We start from the raw sequence: 21,291 nt of genomic DNA, 5'->3' as shown, positions 1-21,291 counted from the left end.
TCCTGTTTGACACCAATGTGCTTCTACTAAACTAAGCAGGGAAGTCATCTTAGACAACTTCTCCTCAGGTTTTAAAAATGTCACTGTGTTTCGTTCTAGTGAGGTCAACAAATGTGTGTGCATTCCCATGACTGCAAATTTATACATGCAGTCAATTTCAAGGAGGACCACACTTCCTTCATGGTGTGGGATATGTAATCTTGTTATACACTCATTTTTATATATCATTTTATAAGCCTGAAGTATTTTTCTTGTTTTCCTCTCCAGTTGATCCAGTACCTTTTGGGGCCACTCTATCACCCCAATACTGTAAGTTAGAACAGGAAGAGCAAATTGGTTTATAGCTTGAACTTTATTCCTAGATGTCAAGGCAGTTTTCAGTACTAGTTTTAGTCTAATAAAGTATTCCTTACTGAGTTTTACTTGCATTTATTCATGTTTTCTTAATGCTCCATCAATTCCCAAATATGTATACACTCTTCCTACTCAAGTTCCTTTATATCACATTCCTGTCCCAGATTGATATTTTTTTGGTGGTGCATCTTTCCTGATTTAAAGGTTGCTTTTATTTATCAAAACCAAATGGCATTCTTATATCATCTGAGAAAGTTTTAACTACTTGCAGTTGTGCTTTCAACTTCTCATCTCATGACCTATATAGTTTTAAGTCATCCACAAAAAGTAGATGAGAAGTTTCTGGGTTTTGTTCTTTATATTTTTGAACTTCCTCTGTCACTCCTTTTTCCAGGTGGCCCAAACCTTCTTTGTTTATGCAATGCTTTTATGGATCAGTTGTGTTAATGAACACAAATTTTTATTTGAAGCTTTTGACAGTTTTTTTCTGCAAGTGTTTTTCTTTCCTGTAATTTCTCTTTTAATTTTTCTAAATAGTGGGCTTCTTGCATAATAGCAAGAATGCATCATTTCTTCTTTATCCTCAATAATCCACTCTATCACCTTTATGGCTGTTTTTTTGCCTGTCAGTTTTTGTGATTTTTGTGGACTACTACTTCCTTCTGCAATTGGGGGGGGGGGGGTGGCATCCTCCCTGTGAGCCTGACCTAACCCACTTTGCAGGTATGTTTCAGTGTCTTGTGGATTCCGTACTGCCTCTTTTTCCAGTTCTGGCACCAGTGCATATACCAGGATTGGGCACTTTTTTATCCTGGAACCTGTGGACCCATCTGTCTTTATTTTTTAATTTTGGCTGAGTGACTATTTATTGTGCTGTAATAGGAATAGCCACTTCAATGATTACTGCTTGTCTTTGAAATTATTTTGTTTTTTTAGGTGACTTGCATTTGAAATAAGTTTTTTAAATAATCCTTACCTCCATTATTGACTTGCAGTCCCTTCCCAGCTGACTCTTGAAGATTTGGAAAAGTGTCATCATTGCTGACACCTGGGACAGAACTTTTAGTTTTTTATTTAATGCATGATAGTAAAATTTAGATGGAGGAACTACCGCTGCACTAATACCCAATGATTTTATGGCATGACTCCCTGTCCTGCTGCTGCTGAAACTAAGCAGGTTGTAGAACATAGCCTGGGCACTACCTTCTGATCTGTGCTTAGAAGGTGCCCTGCTATGGTTAAGATCCATGCTGTATCCCAAGGCTGGCATTAGGCCAGTTGAATTTGGCCCAATAGGACCCTGCTCAAACAGGGAGGCCTGCAGTGGACTGTGGCAGGATTATGCCTTATGTGACCCACAAGACTTGCCTAACAGTCACTACAGCCAAGTGCAATAGTCTTATTTCTGCAGTAACTCTAACAAGTTTTGTAGTTGTGTTCTGTTCCTAAGCAAAAAAGACCCTGGGTACCCAAGTCTTTGTATGGGATTTGCCTACAGCACTCAGTTATCCCTTCTACCTGACATCTAATATCGGTAAGAAAAACACTGAAGAAATATAAAGGAAGGTTCCCAAACAGGACACTTAATTGAGTATTCAAACCAATGACAAGCAGTCTGGATAATGTGACCTCTGTTCAGGCTGACAGTGAGATAGTCTGAGGAATTACACTTGTAAGTCCACCCTATATAACCCTACGCTTGTGAGCTGAGGTCACATGTCGGACATACAGTACTAGGAAGGTAAAGCTTTGGGATCCTGGCTGGATGGCTGAGGAGATAAACTACGTGTTAGGAATACTGCAGCAGTGATCAAAAGGATATGTGCTGTTTTTAAGTTCTTACAACTGTACTGTCTTGTCAGTGCAGCTGACCACATTGCCTGTCATTCACTGCACTAGTGGCTAGTTTAGTACTATTAATTTGCAGTCTTGTGACACATTTGTGACCCAATGTGCTAGTTGCTGTTTTCTGCCATAGTAGTTAATTGCTGCTGCTGAGTGCTCCTCAGGGTTTGTAACCCAACACTGAGGTTGGATTAACCGTCTGGTTTCCTGTATTATTCATGTTACTGTTGCAAAAGATAGTAAGACCATGTTTAGTACAACGATTGAGAGTGGTATTGTGCTTTCTTTTGCTTCGTTTGCTGACATGGGGTATATGCCAGGCTCCTAATCAGTATAACTGTAAAAAAACAGCTTCAGAATAATCCGCCTCAGGCAGCAGAAAACAGATGCTGGTAAGCTCAAATAGTGAACAATTACAGTGATATGAGGTAACGTCTGATCACCAAAACTTATAACAGAATGTTACTAGTACAACAGTATGGCAAAAAAAAAAAAACAGTGCAGATGCATATAGAAGCAAAATAATCCACGAGAATTGAAACACAAGGTGTTTATTATGTTGAGTGGAGGGAGGTAGAAGTAGAAACATGATTCCATTTGACTAAGACAGGAAATTATTAAAAAAAAAAGGTTTGATAAAGGTACTGCAAGGATACCATAGTTTCAGAGTCGCATGCAAAATGGATGGCAGATAAACATAAAGGTAGAAAATGGCGGGTATAGACTGGGGAAGAGTTTTAGGGGGCAGAGTGCTGCAGAAAGCAGAAAAAATGGGCACGTTTTATGGGTTCTGTCCACATCTATGTGGATTCCTTAAGGCATCTTGATTTCTTCCCATCTGCCAAAACATACTGCTTAGTGGCTACCATAACATTTCTTTGTATTCCATCTTTACTGCTGCCCTTGTGGCCTGAGCAATGGCTGGAAGTAATCTTACAAGCATTAGTCCACTTACCTGGTTTAGCAAATAATTAAACTAATAAAAATAACCTTGCAAAAATATATAAATATAAGTGTGGGTGTGTGTGAGCATTGCCATTGAGATACCTGACGTGATGATGATGATGATGATGATTATAATTATTATGAGGAAGTTCAATAGTTTTGCAACGGTAACAAGGTATGGGAATGAAAAGAATGGCGGACTTCAATCATTAAGAGCAGGTAAAGAACAGTTACATTTGTAAAAATGCAAAGCAACAACTTGACATAACACAGCTTTTTTCCAGATGAAGCTCTAGTGAGGATAGGGTGGCTGTAGAAAAGTTTTCTTTTATAGCTCACATGTTGAGTTTAGCTTCTGTACTCTTCTGTTCATGTAGTGTATAATATGCACATGCACACACACCAAAAAAGTTGTCAAAAATCTGAAGCTCTTTGAAGTGTATTATTTCAGGGTGAAGTTTCATCAGTATTTTGCTTTCATGTATTACCTTGGACCTTGGCTTAAAATAATATGTTAAACTCATTCTAGATGTACACCAGAATTTAGCAACAAATAATCAGAAAATTATTTAAAAAAATAATTGTGTTATTTTTGTGTTTCATCAACTTAGAAATGGCAAGACCTGAATGTTATCAGCAGTCTGTTGAAATCTTTCTTCCGGAAACTTCCAGAGCCACTTTTCACAAATGGTAAGATCAGAGAGAAGCCTGAATCCTCTTGTTTCCTTGTCAGGGTTATGGGAATCCAGTAGTCTTAAAGTTTTGAATGAGGAAGTGGTAGAGCTGCATAATTCTGCTTTGATGTAGCAAGATGCTCCTTTTTGGACAGTGCCCTCTACTGGTAAAAGTATTATCAGCAGTAACTTCTAGAGGCATTTTATAACAAAACTGTGTAAATAGGAAAGTCAGTGCAATCTTAAAAGTGAGATGCCAGAATCATATTTCAGTTGTGAAAGCTGTAAAGAGCAACAAAACTTTTTCCCCCAAAAGTAACATTGGTCTAAACTAATTTTGATTCAGTTTTTTTGTTTTTGATTGCAGTTTTTCCCATTTTAATGCAAGCAATAAAACTGATGCACAGCATCTTGAAAGTTAGTTTGTATGAGTGCTTACTCATACTAGTGAAAAAGTAATTGTGGAGGAAAAGCAAGCATACTTTGTGAAATGATTATTGGTGTTTTAGTTTTTTCTGTAGAAGTTTACACTGAATGACTAGCAAGGAGATTTATAAAGGTTACCAAAAAGTGTACAGAATCCCTGTAGATCTAAACACTGACACTACAGTGGTAAAATTACCTGGTTTGTGGCTAATTGATGACCTCGTTTGAATTTGCATGTTTCCTTGTGTTTGCATGAGTTCTCTACCGATACTGCAGTTTCCTCTTGCCTTCTGAAATTTCTAATATTGGTTGATAACATTCTTGCCAGGGGACTTCATTTACCTAGGCAGTAAATAGCATATTTAGACCTCTAAACTTGTTAATAGCAGTTTGCTGGAGCAAGTAATACTCTTGACCTGGTCTTGATCAGCCTAGCCCCCACTTGTACCTCACCCACCATGGGTTCCTATTATATAATTGAAGATGCAATCCTTCAAATGTGTCTTGATCGAACTTGGATGCACGAAACAGCAAAATAGCGGAACTGCATACAAGAGTTTTCTTTCGCTGGGAAAGAAATCGCTTGGCCACCTCCGTTACTTTGTCGTTTTCCTCACTGTAGTGCGATCCCGGAGTTGGTATATTTAAGTAGTGGGGTGTTTGGGGGGTACAGCCCCCACACACACATCGGGGGTGTGGGGGTGAAGCCCCCCACTTTGTTTATGTAACGTTTAGAAGTTTTTATTTATTTATTTTTTTGTGGAACAGCATTTTTTTCCCCGGGAGAAAAATCGCTGTTCCAAGTGTTCGGGATTGTAAGCATTCTCTTACATGGAGTTGATAAATCAGTGTTCGCTTTTTTAAGCGTTCTCTGATTTAATATAGAACCCCAACCACCTCCTCATCCCTGGTTAAATCTGACTGCAAATCTGTTACTTTCTCTGTCAGGCCTAGTGATACTGCCCTCCACCAAATGAGACTGTTTTTATAGATTTCTCCAAGGCAAACTTAATTCAGTTTGTAGAAGACTATGCAAAATTGCCAACAATCCCCCCACAAATAAACCCATCTGAGAGGGCTACTATGTTTACTTCCAGTTTTTACCAGCACTTAAACAGCTCCATAGAAAAGTCAGTACCCATCTATCCTAAATATAATGGTAACTTCAGGAGTAAATTTCAGCGGTGGAACTACCATATTATTAAACCGTATAACAAAATAAGTTGTGAAGTTGTAAGAAATCAATATCTTTCTCAGGATTACACTGAAGCATAAGGAAGTTAAGAGCAGTTTTAGAAAAAGTAGAGTAGAATATAAGCTTAAGGTAGCTACAAAAAACAAAGGAAATTACTGATGTTTCTTCAGTTATGTCAGGAAGTTAAGAAATAATGTCCAACATTGCACTGAACTCATCCTTGATAATCACACAGTCTGATCCCAAGGGCATAGTTAGTAGTCAGTATATCAGGCAAATTTATTTCTAACTTTACCATACCTATCCACATTGCTGCCCTCATTACCCCTGATACTTTTATTCTGCCCTAAATCACCTTTAAACAAGTCTTACTGCCCCTATTAAAGGCTAAAAATAGTGCTTCCATGGGACCAGACAGCATAACAGGCTGTATTGTTATTGCTGAATATGCAGTATCCCAGTATGTACTTCAACTGCCACCTATCCACAAAGGTTTGCACCTGATGTCTAGAGAACACCCATTGTAACTCACCTACACAAGGGTGGCTCCTCTACAGACCTGAATAATTAATATTTCCATCAACTTCACCAGTCTTCTATGCAAAGTCAGGAATGTATTGTAAGCGGAACTTTTTGTAACAGAACTAATTTTATGCATATATGGGCAATTTAACTGATCTAGACCTCATTCCGTTTGATCTTCCTGTATGTTGTACCTAAGAAGCTTGTTTGAAAACATTGCAAAGGATGTCGATAGTGGTCAGTCCATGCGCGCTACTCATCTTGACATAGCCAAGGTGTTTGATGTTGTCCAGCATGCTGGTGTTTTTGAAAAATTAAACAAACTTATTGTACACCCCAGTGTTCACTGGATTCCCTATTGGCTTATACCTTGTTTGAGCCCTGTCCAAGCATAACATTGTAACTATTGGACTATCACAGGCATCACTACTGAGACTTCTTCCATTTGGCATTTATATTGCCAACATCCAAGCCAATAAGTATGGGTGACAAGCTAGGTGATCTCATTTGTACATCCACTAATACTAAATAGCTCCATCAAGGGCTGGATTATGTACATATGTGGTGTACCAAAAAGAGTGTCAATCTAAGTGCAGCAAAATGCAGGGTGTTGGTGTTCAGCAAAAAGAAGGTGTTCCCACCGCACATGTTACAAATGGTACTCTTCTTCAGATAAGTACAGTCATAAAAGACCAGAGTACCTATGTGGACAGTTCTTTCTGATTTGATCGTTATATTTTCACCATAGTCAGAAAATCCTTCTGTCATAGACTTAAAAAGAAAAAAGTCATGGGCATTCAGAACTGCCATATAGCTGAAACACCTGATGTCTGTAAGGAATAATTTGCATATATCCCATCATCCTCTTTTACAAGAGGTTTTAAGGAATCACACAGTGAAAACCCTAGCTTGGCTAGGATTTTTCTTGATCTTAATTTTTTACCAATTGGTTTGACTTTGCTGTTCGCTCTTAAGCTTCATGGAAATGTTACAGTGCCGAATGACTAGTGCTTGGTGGCTTCTTGAGCTCATGTGTGGGAAGGCATGCAAGCAAAAATCTGAGGCCTAACTTTTTGTGTGATGATTTCCTTTAACTTGAGAGTTCCAAAAGCTACATTCAGGGGACTAGTTCAGTGGCTTGAGTCCTGATGTGTTGCATATTCACAATAGTTGCAGTGGCAGTCTGATGTTTTCCTAGTTCCTTAGAATGCTAGTAGCCACTGCACTTGATAAACGCACAGTGAAGTAAATAATGGCACAAACTAAATTCTTATGTCTCTCTCTACAGACAGGTATAATGACTTCATTGATGCTAATCGAATGGATGATGCCAGGGAGCGACTCAGAACCTTGAAAAAGTTGGTAGGTGTACATGCTGGCTGCTGTAATGTTTTATGCTAATTTTTTCCCACTTCTTTGTTAGCAGACTTTTAAAGAGCAGCTCCTAGCCATAATTCAAATGGTCATTTGATAGAAGCAACTTAAGTGCTCATAACAGAGTACTGTTAAGTACAAATCTGTGATCTGCTGATAAGTTAGTTGTAGCAGAGAAATATTGTGCAGTGCATTGCTACATCACCTGTCCCACAGCATATGTCACATTAGAACAGTCCCCTGTGACTCTGCATTCTTACATTAACTTGCATATCTGATCATTTCAGGACTTACAAACACTTGTACATTACGATTTCGATTAGAAGCCATGTTTCTTAACACATTGAGTGCCTCACTTCTGCTTAGTCACCTCCACTGCAATTATGTCCTACATATTAAATGCTGGCATAAAACAGCTTATCTGGCTTGCAGAGGGACTTGCTCCCATTTTAACAAAGATGTGCTGGGATTTACACAATGGGATGTGGATCCTTCACCATCCCAAATATACACCTCTTATCTATCTAAGACTGGGAATTAATAATTTCTCCTGTCTTCCAGTGGATTTTATATCTGTTGACAGGCTCAGAATTAATTTGCCTCTGTAGTCTCGCACTGATTTTCACCGTATCTGTCCATTGTACAAGTATTCAGTAGTTGTGTGTCAGTAGTCGCACAATCAGTCTGTGGCCTGTCCTTGTGCAGAGCACTTTGAAACAGTTGGTAGTTCCATACCATGAAGTAGGATTCGTATCCGTTTTTTGCATGCTTTGCTGTGTGCTTCTTTCTGTTTACACTGATATTAAGATCACAACCTTGCATCTTTGCATAGTATGACATATTTACTGAGATGACAATTGAGTAGATATATTAGTATCTTTGATTTATATAACGAAACATAATATAATGAACTGATATAGTCTAACTTCATTAAATTGTTATATAAACATCATTACAACCATTTTATATTCTATCAAAATTAATTAATTAAAATAAACATGAAAATAATACATTCTTATTGGAAAATAAAAAAATAAAAAATATATTATTTATATACAAATTCTCAAATATCTATGTATCAAATGTCTAAATGCTACTTATGAACTTTTTCTAAATTTTAAAAGTACATGTATATAATAGTAACTTATTTTTAACTTATTTATGAATGAACTTTAAATAATCTATTACAAATGTAAATGTAAATACAATAGACAAGGGAGTGTTGAATGGTGACATTAACAATAAACTGGAACAGAAGGAGACTTTGTGGCAGCTGATATTAGGTGCTGATTCTTCCCCAGGGCTAAACGATACAATCAACATCAAATGTTTTTTACTGTACAGATAGTAGAGTTAGTATTAATTTTATTAATTTTACTATCTACTAGGTTTATATGACGGTTAGTTAGCTACTTTTGAGCTATGAATTTTTAATATATCAGTTATTAGTGTATTTACATTTACATTTGTAATAGATTATTTAAAGTTCATTCATAAATAAGTTAAAAATAAGTTACTATTATATACATGTAGGCATTTGATACATAGATATTTGATATACAACACACTATTAATGGATTCATTTTCAACAAAAATTGTATTTTGAGAATTTGGATATAAATAATATATTTTTTATTTTCCAATAAGAATGTATTATTTTCATGTTTATTTTAATTAATTAATTTTTTGATAGTCATTTTTCAAACACATTGTTGCACAGATAGAATATAAAATGGTTGTAATGATGTTTATATAACAATTTAATGAAGTTAGAACTATCAGTTCATTATATTATGTTTCGTTAGATAAAACAAAGATACTAATTCTATGTATGAGTCATTTTACATCATTTAATTGTCATCTTTTCTTGCTGGTCTGTGGTTTGGTTCTGTTGTTTTCTGGCTAGTCTGGACTGATTTTTTCTACATATATTTACTGCTTAGTTAACAGACACTAAGAATTAAAGTTTGGAAAAGTGATTCATCTGTGCCTTAACTTTTTTCAGTATTTTTACTTGCCTAATCCACTTGTTTTCAGATACATGACCTACCATCACACTACTACGAAACCCTGAAGTTTCTCGTCAGTCATCTAAAAACTATAGCGAACCATTCTGAGAAGAATAAGGTACTATATATTTTTTTTAAATTGGCTGCAAGTGTATTACTTTTATTATAAGTTGACCCACCTATAGTTTTCTGTTATGCTTCTCAAAGAGAAAGTCTTGAAAGGCGGTGATCTGTAACTTTTATTTTATTTTTCATGTTTGCTGTAGAGGTTCTGCTTTGTATTGCTGAAGAAAAGCAGTATGTGTTCAGTTTAAATTAGGAACTGCCCCTGGACATCCAGAGTATATCATACCAACCTAGATGCTGTGTACACAGAGGGATATATACACTGTAAGCTGACATTAGTGTAAGAGATGAGCACATGCTTACATTTTAAAGTATGTGGTTACAGTCCTTTTAACAGGAGAATTTTTAGGTGCCAATGTGGTGGAAGAAATATATAGATGTTGTTCTTCTTTCGACTTTTCCCGGTTAGGGGTTGCCACAGCGGTCCTCCGGTCCGCTAATGATTGGCAGTAGATTTTTATGGGTGCCGAAGTGCCAGCTCGACGCCCAACCTTCAGCAAAGGCACGCCCATTCTATGCATATCTTTCGAACGCCACTCGACCGCGGGGAGGACATGCAAACTCCACACAGAAGGCACTCCAGCTGAGAATCGAATGGGAGAACCTCTTGCTGTGAGGCAACAACACTACCGCTGCACCACCGCGGCTTACTGAAATTAAACTAAACACTCCAAAATCAATATTTACAAAGTCAACCAAAAAAAGTCCACTTTGCAGATCTTGACACGCTGTTATGCATGCACCAGTCAACAATTTCTGTGCATTCAAAAATTAAACTAAAAAAAAATAATAATAAAATAAAACATTAATATTTTTTTTTTGCATGAGCCAAGCCTCCCTGTGCCCCCCACACACCCTGCTAATTATATATGCTAACCTTGAGATCTTACAGTCTTGGGGAAAGGATATATTTGTCTACTCCAACAAATATGCAGTCTGACACACCTGTTGACCATCTATGTAGCTGACTTTTTTATTTTTATTTATTATTTTGTCATTTGTTAACCGGGTAAGTCCAACTGAGCCAGTGGCCAGTTTTCAGTGGAGACCTGAGGAGAAAAGCTCCAGACAGTTATTATAAAGTTACATAAAGAAAAACATCTGACAATGAAGTTGTATGCAAACTATACAATAATGTGCTTTACATGAGAAGGTTAGAAATTTACAAAAGGCCCGAGAATGAAGTTTACATAAACATTACAATAATGTACATAACATGCAGTACAAAAGTTAGATTTCTTTTTATCAACAAAAAAGAGAAAGAATTTTTTGACTCTTTTGTCTGCTAAACAGATGTCATCCAGTGACAGATTTAATGTACTTCACTGGATACACACACACACACACACACACACACACACACACACACACACACACACACACACACACACACACACACATATATTATACAATATCACAGACAAAGGAGGCAGCGGAACGCAACAGTAAAATTCAAGAATTTAATCCCAGAACAAACAGTAGAACAAACAGTAAGCGCTTTTGCAGCAGCAGCTGCTTCATCGACTGCTGCGAAAGTGCTTACTGTTTGTTCTGTGATTAAATTATTGAATTTTACTGCTGTGTTCCACTGCCTCCTTTGAATGTGATATTGTATGATTTATTTTTTGGAGGACCGGTTTACCTACACACACATATATGTTTGTGCGTGTGTGCATATGTATGCATATATATGTATATACATATGATTCTATTTGTTTTAATCACAGATGAACTTTGATAGACAGAAAACATACTAAAAAGGGTAATTGGTGGTTACTATCATTTAAACTCAAAAGCATGTGCAATGAGTGATAGCAAATGTAAACAAATGTGTCACACTTGCGATCACCAAAAATTTCTCAAACTTTACTTTTACATGAGACAGAGAGAGAGAAAGAGCGAGAGAGAGATGCTTTCACGTAGAACAGCACTGCACGTTTTAGAAAGAGAGCTGCTTGCAGATGAGACTGCAGTGCATTTTCTGTAACTTGCCACACCACTGGTAGTCACTGTATCACTTCCAGAATCATTGGAAATTATTACCTAATCAAACATTTGATGTTTTATGTTGGTCATTTGTTCCTTGTATAAAATATAAGTAAATGTGTGATATGCCAACTATTCTGTTTTCCCCCCACATTACAGATGGAACCCCGGAACCTGGCACTAGTGTTTGGGCCTACTCTTGTTAGGACCTCAGAAGATAATTTGACAGATATGGTAACACACATGCCTGATCAGTACAAAATTGTGGAGACCTTGATACAGCACGTAAGTAGCTAAATTCAGTTCTAGTTTCTCCGTCTCCTTTTGCAGTTAAGTGATGGCACAAAACTGTAAATACATGCCTTTATGGGCTTTTCTTGGTTTCTGTTTTTTTTTTTTTTACTTAATCTGTTAAGTTTTTTCTTATGTATTTGTTTACTGCAATGCTAGGATAAAAGCACTGAGTCAAAATAATCTTAGTGTGAAAAACCTCTGTATGAAACAAGTAGCAAAAGTAAAAAAAAATAAATTAAAAAAACAGGCAACATAATAGAGAATGGAGATACATTGGCAAAACAGCAAGAGAGTTAATAAAATGTCTTTATTATAGTCTGAACTGAAATATTCATAAGTTGTAGTTCAGACATGTTTTATTGATGGACAGTAGAGCTGCTTTGCCTGTACAGTAATTGAATTTTTATCTGTAACACTGGAGCTGAATTTCTGTAAATAGCTCTGGGACATCAGATACCTGGCCAAGGTGTGAAACATAGATGTGTACTGGCAAACCTCTAAAGACGTGTGGATCTGTATGTATTTGAGGTGCAGTGTTTCAAAGTGGAGCCCTAAAAAAGGTCAGAAGATTGCCTGTATAATAAAAAAAAAAAAAAAAAAAAGGTGTGTGTGTGTGTGTGTGTGTGTGTGTGTGTGTGTGTGTGTGTGTGTGTCTCCATAAAAAGAGAATAAAATAACTGACGGTCTGTGAGACCGCTGTGAGTGGTCAATGGTGAATTCCCTCCACAGCTGTTGAATAAGTGAAACTCATTGAAATTTCATGTTGTTGATATATATGGGTCCCCTGTGTTTGACCAAGCTTGCATTTGTACATCAAATACAGGGGTGTGGTTTAATGTTGACTGTATGGATTGCTGAATGGTACATATGTTGATGGTATGGAATGTTGATACAGGTGAGTGGGGTTTGGGGGGGTGAGAGCATGTGTGTGTGTGTTAGTTAGTGTTAGTTAGTGTCGGGGATGAGAGAAAGATGGGTGTTGTGTGTTTGTGTGCAAGTTTTTGTATTTTAGGGTAAGAGTTAGGGTCGGGGATAGCTGTGTTGTTTGTGTGTCTGAGACTGAGTCTGTCTTGTGTCGTGGCAGTGTTACGGAAAGGTTTTAATCATGGTAGGGATAGTGTTAGCACCCATTACAAAGGTGGTGCAGGTAGGCAGATCATCTTTTCAGTCATATTAAGGCATTATGTGGCACAGTGTTTGAGTTTGAATGGTTATTGACAGTGTCCATTTTGTAGCACAGTAGAGCACTGGTAAGACACAAGATCACTTATAGTGCCATATGTTCTGAGAAATGCATTAAAGTACATTCACGCACACTCTCAGTTGGTACACCATCTTTAAAATGTGACAGTTTGGTTGAGAAAAGTAAGACAGGAATCTGACACCATGATTGGTAGGATTCCTTTGATCCCAAAGGATCATGGGTTTGTGCCTCTGTTGGACTGATTGAACCAGCATCTTCTGTGGCTGTGCAGTCCAGTCTGGGAGTGGCAGTCCTTTCTTCATTCTGAGCAGTGATAGGCAGATGTTGATCTGGTTTCACAGGCATGGGTCTTCCTGAGGCCTCTCTTGTCTTCTGCTCTCCTTGCCAAGGTGAGAGCTTCCTCCACTTCCTGTTTCCAGGCATACTTGTCTGAGGCAAGAGAGTGCCAGTTGTTCACTCTGATGAAGAGAATGCTGATATCATTATTGCACATGTCCTTACACCACAATTTGGGTGACCCTTTCTGCTGGTTTGCAGATTCCAGCTCTCCAAAGAAGAGGTCTTTCTGTATTCAGCTGTGTGTCATGCACGAGACATGACTCAACCAGTGCGTATGCCTGTTGTTTCAGGAGGGTGAACATGGAGGTGGTGCCCATCTCTTACTGTTGGTTATCTTGTCCTACCATGAGATACCATATATGGGGCTGCTGCTTCCGTTTCAAGTGCAAAGTGAACATTTCACTGGCATACAGTAATTTGCTCAAAACACAGGCTGTGTAAAGCTGCACCTTGGTGTGCACACCTTCATGGCTGGAAGTTCACCTAGCTACACATGAGCAAGTAGTTGGTATCACAATCTGCACTGCTTTAAATGCATGTAACACTGACACTACCTAACCTGCTGCATTTAGTGAGGATGAGGTCAAGCTCAAGGACATTGAAAAAGGTGTTGGTTATCAAGAGGTCATATTGGGAACAAAGTTCAAGGAGACGTCCATTTTCATTCATCTTTCCTATTCCAAACTTTCCCAGATAGAATGGCCAACTGTGATGGTCGCTGTCAACTCTAGCACCAAAGTTGCCAAGAATGAGTAACTTTTCATGGGAAGGGGCCTTACTGATGGCAGCACTAATTTCATCATAGAACTTGTCCTTGGCTTCCTGGTTCAGATATAAATTAAGCATGTAAACACTGAATATGTTGATCATGGCCACTGGTGTTTGTAGTGACCATGGCCACTGATGTTTCTAGTGACCATGGCCACTGGTGTTTGTAGCTGAATTTTCAACATTCTCTCATTTCACACATTTAGTGGTATGACTGAGCCAATGAGATTGTTTCTGATTACAAAACTAACACAGGATTTCCTGGTGTCTTCTGGAGGCTTTCCATGCCAGAAAAAATTAACGTCTTCCTCCCTGAGACATCCACAGTATGACAGCCTTGTTTTCTGGAGGGCCACAGTGTCCATCTGCAATCTGTTCATCTCATTGTTAATGACGACTGTCTTCCGAACATCACTGATGTTCTCTAGGTCTTCCAAAAGGCCTGGACTCATCATCCTAAAGTTTCATGCGCCTAGTCTAAATGCTGGTTTATTTTGTTGCCTTTTTGTTTTTCCAGGTGTATAGTTAATGATCCATCTATTGGGGGGTTCCCTAAGCTCCACACACCCAGGGGAGCAAGTGAACTGTGCCAAGGCAGCACATATTTACTTGGGGGCTGCCCAACTTAAGGTGGATGATAGCTACCCAATGAGATCAAAGGATCTCTGCCACCAACAGAAGCAGCCCATGGTGCCTCACTCTACGCTAATTGAGTGCATTAGCTTATTACCAGTAACTGCTGCTTCTCATGTTGTGTCACCACTCTCAGAGTGATGCCAGAGTGCCCCCCCCCCCAGAGCGCAGGCCTAGGCAAGTGAATTTTGAGGAGACAGCTGATGCCCAGCAGCAGGTTCCACCTGTCCACACCACTGACTTAAATCAAGGGGAAAGGCAAGGCCAGTACAACTTGCCATCAGTGTCATCACAGGAGCTGCCAGAGTGAGATTGAGAACAACCTCAAACTGCCTTAGGGGCTCCATCTCTGGATTTTGCCTCTAGGTTTACTCCCAAAGCCTTCACCATGATTAGGTATTGCCACAAGACAGCTGAGGTTTTAAAATCAGACTTTTCCTTCTCCTAGGTGGGCTGTCTTCCCAGGCCGATAAACTTCACCTGCCCAAAGCACTGGTTTTAATGTGCCAGTCACCTGCCTTCGCCCCTTCTGCTGTCAGTGTAAACTAAGCCACACATAAAGGCCAGGAGGTGGGCTTGGGTTGTCAGAGGCTATTAGAGATGCATGCCATGGGAGCATTTTATAAATAGTGGGAGCTTATGTCCCCTTTACCACCCCGAGCTATGACAACCTTTGAAACAACAAATATTTAATTGACAGCTAGTGACCTACATTAGATACTATAGTTTATAGACTGATGTCTAACCACTTTGCAAATTGAAGTGAATGTTTCTCTTGCTATATTTTATTAATTTAAACCAAAGTGAGGTAAAAGAAGTGTAAGTACAAAGAGGTGGAGCAGAAGAAACGGAGAGGTCAAGGGAAACTGAGGGGGTAGGATAACGAGGAAAAGAAACAATCCTAATTAAGGATGGAATGACAATGATTAAAATTACTGTGATTCAAAAGAAGAGAGAGTTTGAGATCCAAATAGTGGGTGAAAGACAGCTGTAATACTGAATGTAATAATCAACCAAAGTGCCAAAAAGGTTATGCCATTCTAATAAGATATTAAAGATGTAGTGGGGGGGGGGGGTTGTCTAGTATACATTAACATTTTGGCTACTTTTTTTTTCTGAAATGAAAAATGCTGAACAGAAGCTAACCATGAGTATTTGTGCTGGCATGTAGTAACCATGGGCATTTATGTTGGCGTATAGTAACTTGCTGTAGGAATTAGCAGGCAAAAGCTGTTACATAGCTTAAAAAAAGCAGAAGAGATATCGGGTGTAGTTAGTTAGTGCAGTAGAGAAGTAATGGCAAAGGGGTTGGACAGTCAGTGCTTGTTTTAGTAAATGATTTAGTCTTTAACTGTTTGAAGTTTACTGGGTTGCATTAGTTTCTTGCCGTGATTTTGGAGGCCTTGAACTGAGCAACTCACATGTTCAGGATTGGAAAATATGTTAGTGAACACTTTGGGAACCAAACCCAGGCGTAAAGGATGTAACCTCTCCAAAATACACTGTAATGTGCAGTATTGTTAGTTTTCTGTGATGGTTTGTGTATGACATGTTGCTGTATGTACTGCCACAGTGCTGATATTCAGCTGTGGGATTAACAGGTACGCATGCCGTGTTGTTGTTTTACATACATAAAAAGGTTTTCAGCCAGCTGTTGTTTACCTTATTTAACGTTGTTTTCTGACATTTGGTCTGTTTCTTTCTAGTTTGATTGGTTCTTCAGTGAAACAGAAGAGAAGGAAGAAAAGGTAAGCACATCATTCATGTTTCAGAAGAACTGAAAAAAGGCTTGAGGTTGTCGTTATGGAGCAGGTGCTTCATAAATACTATGCATAAACTACAGTGGTGTAACTTTTAGAGAACAACTGAAAATAAGTCAAACTGACCACAGAAAGTACATGCGAGATGAGGTTTAGTTCATTTAATCTGAAGCAAAGCTGTGCCAAGGATAGTATTGTTGGGTTAAGTGGAAATGGGATGTAGCTGACTTTTGGACATTTTTTTTGTAATTATCAGTGCCTGCTGCTGTAAGGAGGGCTTTGCCTTCTTCAGTATACAGTCACTGTAGAGGTGATCACTTTAAGGGAGTGCAGGACTGCACAAAACATTTTAGTTTCTGCTTTTTGGTAGTGATATGTGTACATGTTGTTTCTTGCAGTTGACGTTCACAAATTTCATTTTAGGTGGTGATGTCCAAATCCTGGCTAAACTCTAAAACAAATTAAATGGATGAATCTTTGCATTCTCATCTTGTTTATTCTTCACAAAATACGTCCTCGATGGATGTCTGGCTGTAGTTGGGAAAAATATTTAAAATGGCTGGATGTAACATGTTGAATGTCAGTCCAGCTTCTTCACGTTTTCTAATTACTGAATTTGCACTACAGTGATCTGCACAGTTCAAAAGCACAGGTTGGATTTGCTTTAAATTTTATTACATTCCACACTAGTAAAACACACACACACACACACACACACACACACACACACATACATACGTTTGTTTTAAATATTATATAGCCACTGAACATGTCTTAATTAATTCTGACTTTAGTGGAATTTCTTTTTAAAGAAACATCTATATTATATAACATTTTAAACTACAGCATAAGCTTACATACGCCGACAAAAAAAGAAACCATAATACTTTCAGTTATTGCCATGCATTATACATACATGTTTTCTTATTAACAGTTTCCATTCACTCCTGCATTATCTAAATTGCTCAGTCACCGCCTTCCCTTAAATCTCTGTCTGCCTCCTCAACATTATTCTGCTTAAATTATTCTCACAATGTCCATTGATTTCTATGAAATGTGCTATGAAATGTACTCCTTCCCTTTTCTAATGATCCAGCCTCCAGTTCTTTTATCTCCTTTACACTATTTAAAACTTCCATTGTGTTTTGTGTACATTTTGAATTCAATTGCGGTAGCATTGTCGCCTCACAGCAAGAGGTTCTTCGGTTCATTTCTCGGCTGGGGTGCCTTCTGTGTGGAGTCTGCATGTCCTCCCTGCGTTCGTGTGGGTTTCCTCCGGGTACTCTGGTTTCCTCCCACGTTACAAAGACATGTGTCTGGAGCGTTTCTCCCCAGGCCTCTGCTGAAAATTGGCTCGTTCCAAGTCGGACTTTCCCAGTTAACAAATGTTAAATAAATAAACTAATTGCCTAGTAATTGCTTTTTGAGATGTAGTACCATTAAACTTAGTACAGTTCAGATCCTAAATCTCAGCTCAAAACACTCATTTCATTAGTTACTACTATTTCTTGCCCCAACATTTCTGTCAAAGTACTGTGTAGTGATTTTTTTTTAAATCTGCCAACTTGTTACATTCTCAAAGGCATATACTCAATTACCTATGACTTCCCCGTAGCATCTCCAATATTTGTTATGTACTTGAGGAAAAAAATACACTGATGTCTACTTGGAGTGTAAAAATAAATATGTAAATAACTTTCATATAAAAATCTTAAACCTTCTGGACTTAGCATCCTGGGGATCCACATAGATTTCTACCCTTTCCACCTTAATAAATTGCCGTTTATTCTTTTTTCATAGTCCTCTCCAGCCTTCTCTGATTCTTGTAGTTGTTATACAGTATTACATATACCCAACTAATTATCGTATTTTTAACAGCATATGTTCTAGACTCAACTAAAAACTCTACCAGAGCTGCTCTTTCACTTAGCACTCCCCTATCCCTTTTTCTTCACCTATGCTCTATTGATCCCTGATAGGGAAGGCAATCTCTAACCTGCAGTCCGTACTTCTGTTTAGCCTATCCCACGTGGTCATTCATTCCCACTACCGCTGTTCCTTTGCTAATTTTCTCCAGTAAATTCAAGTCTCCTCTTGTCTGTTTCCTATACCTATTCTAGTAGGGATCCGTATTTGTAAAATCTCATTTCCTATCACCACAGTTGCTTAGTCTTTAAAATAATTTTTGCTGCTTTACAAATGTATGTCATGCATAATTGCTACAGTTCTCTTTAACGACTTACATTCCCAAATAATCCTAATCTCTCTCAAACTCCCCCCCTGATTAATATTATCCGTTTCCACTTTGATGTATAACTTTCCTCTTGAGTTAAGCATGTGAGCCTTAAATGCATAGCTTTAAAGTACTCCTTCAAATCAATTAATCTTAAACCACCTTGTTCTGTCAGGGGAATCAGTTTTTGCTATTTAATTGTGCCCTCTTCCTGTCCCAAATAAATTCATTCAAACCTTTGCCATCCACTACTTCCCTAGTTGATAAAACATTGCTTGACTTGTATATAAGATTAAAGGGACTAGAAATAGTTGCACTGCTTGTAACTTATTATCCATATCCATGAATAAAAGCTTCCAGGTTCTCAGTTTTTGTATTATCTTCTGTTGAGTCTCTCCCCACATATTCTTAACTGCCATAACACAGTCCTTTTTTGTCCATACACCTAATGTGGATACGTGGTTGACATTTATAACCTTTATTTTAGCTTCATTTATTTTGAAAAGGCTCAAAACTGTCTCAAAATGTAACACACCACTGAAATGTCAATCTCTGATTTATCAAGTACAAAAATGGTATCATGTGCAAAAAAATCTAACTTTTCGTAATGACCTCATCAGTTATATCCCAGAATTTGTGAATACCTTATTTTCTTTGCTAATGGCTCTAAATTAAAGACAAATAACAGGGGACAGCGGATGTCCCTGCCTGTTGCTCTTTTCAAACAAAGCTTGTCAGAGAGGGATTCTCCTACCTTAATTTGTACCTTCGACTCTTCATGTATCTTTCTTATTAACCATAGTTTAACTGGGAATGCAGATATTGCCATTGCCCTGCTCATAAAATCCCGACTGACTTTACCAAATATTTTCTCTATATTAAGACACACCCACAATATTGGCATTTTGTTATACTGCACATCCCTCTGGGCCATCATTATTTATTAGCATTGCCAAATGTTTGTCTTCCCTACATAAAACCACATTGATCCATAGCTATCAGTTTTGGCAACATCTTTGCCATTCTCTTAGCTAATGTAGACATAAAGTTTGTATAATTCATCATCTTCTTTCGGCTGTTCCCGTTAGGGGTCGCCACAGCGGATCATCTGTTTCCGTTTCTTCCTGTCCTCTGCATCTTGCTCTGTCACACCAACCAGCTGCATGTCCCCTCTCACCACATCCGTAAACCTTCTCTTAGGCCTTCCTCTTTTCCTCTTACCTGGTAGCTTCATCCTTAGCATCTTTTTCCCAATATACTCAGCATTCCTCCTCAGCACATGTCCAAACCAATGTAATCTTGCCTCTCTGGCTTTGTCTCCAAACCTTCCAACCTGGGCTGACCCTCTAATATACTTATTCCTAATCCTGTCCACCCTCGTCACACCCAGTGCAAATGTTAACATCTGCCACATCCTGCTCTAACTTCTGTCTTTTTGTCAGTGCCACTGTCTCCAACCCATATAACATAGCTGGTCTCACTACCCTCTTGTAGACCTTCCCTTTCACTTCTTACAGGTACTTGTCTGTCACAAATCACTCCTGACACTTTTCTCCACCCACTCCATCCTGCCTGTACTCTCTTCTTCACCTCTCTTCTACACTCACCATTACTCTGAACTATTAATCCCAAGTATTTAAACTCATCCACCTTCACCACCTCTACTCCTTGCATCCTCACCATTCCTCTATCCTCCCTTTCATTCACACACATATATTCTGTCTTAGTCCTACTGACCTTCATTCCTCTTCTCTCTAGAGCATATCTCCATCTCTTCTAGGTCTCCTCCCACCTGTTCCCTACTCTCACTACAGATCACAATGTCATCTGCAAACATCATAGACCAAGGGGGACTCCTGTCTGATCTCGTCTGTCAACCTGTCCATCACCATTGCAAATAAAGGCTCAGAGCTGATCCTTGATGTAAGACAACCTCCACCTTAAATGCATCCGTCACTCCCACTGCAGACCTCACCGCTGTCACACTACCCTCGTATATATCCTGTATCACTCTTACATACTTCTCTGACACTCCCGACTTCCTCATACAATACCACAACTCCTCTCTAGGCACCCTGTCATATGCTTTCTCTAAGTCTACAAAAACACAATGCAACTCCTTCTGACCTTCTCTGTACTTCTCCATCAACACTCTGAGAGCAAACATTGCATCTGTAGTGCTCTTTCCTGGCATGAGACCATACTGTTGATCACTAATCTTCACGTCCCTTCTTAACCTAGCTTCCACTACTCTTTCCCATAACTTCATGCTGTGACTGATCAATTTAATCCCTCTGTAGTTACTACAGCTCTGCACATCACCCTTATTCTTAAAAATCGGTACCAAAACACTTTTTCTCCATTCCTCAGGCATCCTCTCACTTTCCAAGATTTCATTAAACAATCATAGAAACTCCACTGCCATTTCACCTAAACACCTCCATGCTTCCACAGGTATGTCATCTGGACCAACAGCCTTTTCATTCTCTTCATAGCTGTCCTTACTTCCTCCTTGCTAATCCATTGCACTTCATGATTCACTATCCCCACATCATCCAACCTTCTCTCCCTCTCATTCTCTTCATTCATCAGCCCCTCAAAGTA

General features: G+C 38.6%; 1 protein-coding gene across 2 annotated transcripts in view; it reads left to right on the top strand.

The window, feature by feature from the left end:
• Positions 1-21,291, top strand: part of ARHGAP23 (Rho GTPase activating protein 23) — a 1,842,805-nt gene that overhangs the window by 1,760,384 nt on the left and 61,130 nt on the right. For both annotated transcript variants that reach the window (XM_044055365.1, XM_044055363.1), the window contains 5 exons: positions 3,756-3,834; positions 7,250-7,323; positions 9,373-9,462; positions 11,616-11,741; positions 16,401-16,442. In XM_044055365.1, the coding sequence (XP_043911300.1) occupies positions 3,756-3,834; positions 7,250-7,323; positions 9,373-9,462; positions 11,616-11,741; positions 16,401-16,442 (411 nt within the window). The remainder of the gene's footprint in view (positions 1-3,755; positions 3,835-7,249; positions 7,324-9,372; positions 9,463-11,615; positions 11,742-16,400; positions 16,443-21,291) is intronic.

The sequence above is a fragment of the Protopterus annectens genome, chromosome 13.part0 (assembly GCF_019279795.1).
Source record: "Protopterus annectens isolate FY-2018-M chromosome 13.part0, PAN1.0, whole genome shotgun sequence".
Taxonomy (NCBI): domain Eukaryota; kingdom Metazoa; phylum Chordata; order Ceratodontiformes; family Protopteridae; genus Protopterus; species Protopterus annectens.
The sequence above is the reverse complement of the archived record's forward strand: the minus strand, read 5'-3'. Positions and strand labels throughout refer to the sequence as shown.